Source organism: Podarcis tiliguerta (genome assembly GCF_965153285.1).
Source record: "Podarcis tiliguerta genome assembly, chromosome: 3".
In the NCBI taxonomy this organism is placed as follows: Eukaryota; Metazoa; Chordata; class Lepidosauria; order Squamata; family Lacertidae; genus Podarcis; species Podarcis tiliguerta.
In genome coordinates, this window is record NC_139536.1 from 90,644,958 (window position 1) to 90,650,389 (window position 5,432).

A 5,432-nucleotide genomic window follows, 5' to 3' on the forward strand; every position below is an offset into this window, starting at 1 on the left:
GTGGGCAGAGCGGAACAAGATCCTGGGGGGCTGCCATGGGATGCTGACGTTGGGCACTACATTGGCAACACACAGACCGGGGGACAGGTGAGGTATTGGAGCCACCAAGTTGTATGCAGAACATAAGCAGAAGGATGTGAATGAGTCAGGGAATCCAAAACTTTCCACGGCTCCCTCTCTATATACACCTGCCTAGCTAGCTTGTCGAAATGATGGGCGGCAGAATGAGATGTAGCATACTAAATAGTTGGAGAACTTGTGTGCCGGATGGAGTCAGCCTTTAACTGCTGTGTTTTCAACGGGCGATCCCTTTCCAGCTGAAATCAAGGGAGTTAAGACCTCACGAAGGAATCCTACTGTCCTTGGCGCGCTTACTTGGAAGATTCCCTTTAGATTCCCGTGCCGCTTATCCCTGCGCAGATCCCCACGCCAAGATCTCAATTCCCCCGCGCCCGAGAAAGGGAAGCTAACTTCGATTTTTGAATCGTAGAATTGGAAGAGACCCCCAGGGGTCATCCAGTTCTAGTGCAACCCCCTGCCACGCGGGAACCTTTTCGCCCAATGTGGGGCGGCTCCAACCCACGACACCGAGATCAAGAGTCTCAGCCTCTACCGACTGAGCTGTAAGAAGCCACCCAGCTGTAGATACGAAGACGCACACGATCAGTATCGACTACGGAGCGGGACCCCGCCCGGCGAGAGCAAGTAGGCTGGAGCCTGGAGGCATTTGGGAGCTGATGGGGAAATCCAACTCGCCAACACACGCAGGGGACACAAGCGATCAGGTTGTTGCTTTTGGAGAAAAGAGCACCTGATGATCGAAGTGTATTCTCTTGAAAGCAAAACAAAACGCACACCGAGGACCTTTAGCACGGGCCATTTTTGACCAGTCTCGATCCCACCCCCACAAAGTTTTCCTTTTTGTGTGTGTGTGTGTGTAAACTTATGGCGGAGAGCCATAAAACCCTTGCTGCTTTGATCGCAGTTGAAGAAAGGCGAGTCACTCCGAATTAACTTAATCCTATTATCCAATCGACTGCTTCCCCCTTTAAAAAAAACCCACAGGAAAAGAAGCAAAGCTGTCATCCCCTCCTCTCTACCCAGCTTACCAGCACCAAAAGAGACCCCCCCCCCAATGGCCAGCCACCCACCTCTTGCACCTCTTCCCTCCTGTCACTTGGGGGGGGGGGGCTGGCAGTGCCGCCGATGTCTTTCCAAACCCTCCGACAGGGAGCCAGATTTTGGACCCCCCTATCCCGCCCCTGATCCCCATTATTAGCAGTTGCACACGAGTAGCAGCAGCAGCTGAACCGTGGCTGGGGGGGTGGAATCTCTGCGAGGAGGTCTGGGCGGGGGGCGTGGAGGGTTGGGGGCAGAAGCACCGGTCGGACCTGCCCGGACTCACCCCCTCTCCCTCGCCTTCCCGTCTGCCCAGCTGGATCACTTACTTGTCGTACTCTTGCGTCATGTCTGGCAGGCAGCGGGTGGCAGAACTGGCCCGGCTGGTTAGGACGGGATCCTGGCGGCGGCGCGGGCAACTTGGGGATGGGAAGCGCGCGCGAGGGAGAGAGAGGGGACACGGAGCGCACAGCCCGCCGCACAAACGGGTTTTGTCGGCTTTTCTCGCTCGCTCAGGTGGCTCCCGGGAGTCGCAGGTGAATTCGCGGACCTGCCCTGCTTCCCATTGGCTGCCGGGGCAGGTTGGCTCGGGGCGGGGCGGAACCCCGCGGAGAAACGCCCCAGCGGAGCGCCGGATTGGAGGAGGCAGGGCAGGGGGCGGGGCCAGCGGTGTCGCAGCGTTCCAAATGGAACGTTGGGTGTCTTCACCCTCGGCAGCCGAGAGAGTATCACTGTGCTTTTAGTCCCAGAAGTGTCAAGCGGAGAGGTTGGGTGGCCGTCATGGGCGTAGCCAGGATTTTTGTTAGAGGAGGGCAGGCTTTCCTTAAAGGGGGGGGGGGGCAGAACCTCAAATTTGTATTGATTTTGATTGATTTAGGGGGCAGCTTCCCCCCTTGGCTACACCCAAGTTCCACTTAAAGGATGGGACAATGAAGTTTTCAATTTAAATTTTTTTTGGGGGGGGATGGAGGTTTAATTACTGTAATGGGTTATGTTTCTTGTTCTTGCTTTTATCATATATTTCGTGTTTTTATATTGTATTTTTATGTACCACCCTGAGATCTACGGATACAAATTTAATAGAAAATGGTAATAATAATTTTGTCCCTTGCAGTGCTGGGCAGGTATAGGTATGAAGCTATTTATTCCATAGTGGGTTTCTCCACCCACTGCCACAACCCGAAACGTCTTTTTGTTAAATCGATCCTAAACCCTGTTCTTTGCTTCATGGTGTACCATTATGCATTTTGTTTAAAACCTTGGCCTTGACACAAGGTAAGTTCCTTAGGGTAGCTCACATCTCTCAGACAAGGGTATCTAAACCCTACAAAATTATTATTATTTCGAGTAGTTTTTAACATTTTATTATGTTTTCATATGTTCTGGAAGTCGCCCAGAGTGGCTGGGGAAACCCAGCCAGATGGGCGGGGTATAAATAATAAAATTATTATTATTATTACAACAGTGGGTATCAAACTTTTTTCTCTGGGTCACGCTTTCAGAATAAAAATTTGCTTGCACCACACCAAATTTTTAATAGATAAGAAATATATTGGAAAACACAACTAGGATTTTCCTCCGTATCACTTGATTATCTTGTTCTCATTTGGAAAATATATCCATCCATATTCTGCAAAAAATTTTTTAAAAAAATTGATACTATACTGAAATGTTTAAATGTTTTATGATTGCCCTTGAATCTTACTGCCACAGTTGCCATCCCCTCTTGCAACACCCTTCGAGAACCACTGCTCTACATCATCAAACCTATTTTATTTTTAAATGTTTTTTATTTTAAAGGTTGAATATTGCGGGAGTTCAAAAACAAACAAACATGCAATGTGATAAAGCGTTTCTTTTGCTACAATCAAGCAGTATATAAAATTTGTGAAACAACAGAAAAAGTAAACTTGGTGCTCTAAGCTTTGCAATGAATATGGATGTGGGGGGAAACCATCACTCGCTATCTGTGTGATCTATCTCACTGGCACCATTGGAGAATTGGAAGGTGCTTAGTACTGGGTACAGTAAGAGTAGAAAAGTGTGGTGTGATCAACCACTTGGTGTAATGCTCACGTTAAACAAGTCCTTGAGCCAAGTGGACAAGATAGTTAACCACAATTTCCTACTGTGTGTGCACATGATGAAACAGGTATGTGTGCATTAATTGTGCATTACTGTGCTTGTTTTTTAAGTTATATCTGTGAGTGAAATAGTCTTGTGCAAAGTAGCTTTTGCTCCAGCTTTCATATTCCCTGATCTTGGAAGCCAGTCATCCAATGAAGAAGTGGAAAAGGAGTTGATTCTGGACAGAGTGACCCCTTTGGAACATTGTTTGCTACCTTCTCCTTGGCCTGACCCCAATCCATTAATTCCAGCAGTTTTCTAATCTGTTGGGTATCTGCCTTATGATATAGTACCAACCAATCCTAACCTTTCCAACTCATTATGAGGCGTCACCTCAAAAGCCTGCCTGGAATTGATATATGGCTATTTATGTAACTAAAATATATTTCACTCTCAGGGTTCTTAAGCAATAGGGCAGCTGAAAACAAAATTACTAGGAGTAAGTTAGCAAGGCTTTAAAAACAAACACCTTCCCTTGCTTTTAAGTTTTGCTGTGTTTGAGGCTAGGATGCCAAGACCACTATGCCATGCAGGGCCAGCCCACCTATGAGAGAAGGTGAGGCAATTGCCTCAGGTGGCAGGATCCGCAGGGGCAGCATATCCTGATGTGGAGCTTTATTCCCCCTTGCCTTGTTCCTGACATAGATCTTCACTCCTTCGTTGGCGGGGATGGAGGGGGTGAGGACACAATTCTGTGGTTTGCCTCAGGTGCCAAAATGTCTTGAGCTGGCCCTGATGCCAGGGCTAGGTGACCTGTGGCCATTCAGATATTGTTGTAATCCCAACTTTCATTTGCCCCTAAGCCAGCACAGCCTTTGGTCAGGAATCATGGGAGCTGAGGTCCAACAACATGCAGGGTGAGGCACATTTATAAGTGTGGTGCAGCCTGTTTACTCAAAAGTAAGCTCCACTGATCACACTAGCACTTAATCCTGTGCGGCCGTGCACACGGTCAGATACTTTCTTGGAAGCGGATCCCCATGTAATCATTTAATTAATTAATTAAAAGCATTTATAAACCCATTAAAATTTCAAAAATATCTAAGTGGTTATACAGCCTGAAAACAAACAAACAAGGTATCACTAATTCAAGCTAAAGCAATAAAGCTGCAGTATAAAACCACACAAAAACAACAACAAGAAGAAGAATAGATACTGCTGAGCCCTACCGAGTCCTACTCCATATGCATTCTCGAATCCCCTTCCTCCCTCCCTAGGCAGTAGTCCAGAGATTCCAATGACGTAAAACAGCAGCAGAAGAAAAAAACATATTTATTCCCAAGTATGCTTAGGGAAGGGACGTGGGTGGCGCTGTGGGTTAAACCACAGAGCCTAGGACTTGCCGATCAGAAGGTCGGCGGTTTGAATCCCCGCGACGGGGTGAGCTCCCGTTGCTCGGTCCCTGCTCCTGCCCACCTAGCAGTTTGAAGGCACATCAAAGTGCAAGTAGATAAATAGGTACTGCTCTGGCGGGAAGGTAAACGGCATTTCTGTGTGCTGCTCTGGTTCGCCAGAAGCGGCTTAGTCATGCTGGCCACATGACCCGGAAGCTGTTCGCCGGCTCCCTCGGCCAATAAAGCGAGATGAGAGCCACAGCTCCAGAGTCGGTCACGACTGGACCTAATGGTCAGGGGTCCCTTTACCTTTGCCTATGCTTAGGGAAAGAGTGAGCTCTGCTCTTAAAAGAGGCTGCTTTTCCCAAGGCGTAAAAAGATGAGGATGCAGTGCAGGATGGGGAATCCATATCTCTCCGGAGGTTGCTCACTACAACTCCCATCATGCCCTGCCCATTGCCCATGCTGGGAATTGGAGTCCAACAACCTCTGGGTGACCACAGGGTCCCCACTTCTGGAATAAAGCGCCAGGTCTACTGCCAAGAGGGGGAGGAAGATGATTCAAGGATGCATATGGAGTAGGACTAGGTATCTAATCCTTTATCACTTTTAAATTGCAGGATTGGGTCCAGACTCACTGTACAATGCTATACACATTTATAATCAGAAGTCCTGTTGACTTCAACAGAGCTCAACCTTGCCCAAATCAGAGACAGGATTGCCATCTCACGTAGATCCCATTGAAATCAATGTGAAAAGTTTTTACCATGATGAGCTGCATCCCACTGACTTCAACGCGCCCAAAGGTTGAATTTAGCTTGGATCCAACACATCAGAGCTTTTTAATTAAGA

General features: G+C 47.9%; 1 protein-coding gene across 1 annotated transcript in view; it reads right to left on the minus strand.

Annotated features, from left to right (window-relative positions):
* The window catches only part of GRHL1 (grainyhead like transcription factor 1), a 57,842-nt gene extending 56,233 nt beyond the window's left edge, over positions 1-1,609 (minus strand). The window contains exon 1 of the mRNA XM_083431659.1: positions 1,449-1,609. Within this exon, the coding sequence (XP_083287785.1) occupies positions 1,449-1,468 (20 nt within the window). The 5' untranslated portion in view covers positions 1,469-1,609. The remainder of the gene's footprint in view (positions 1-1,448) is intronic.
* Between the last annotated feature and the right edge of the window lie 3,823 nt (positions 1,610-5,432).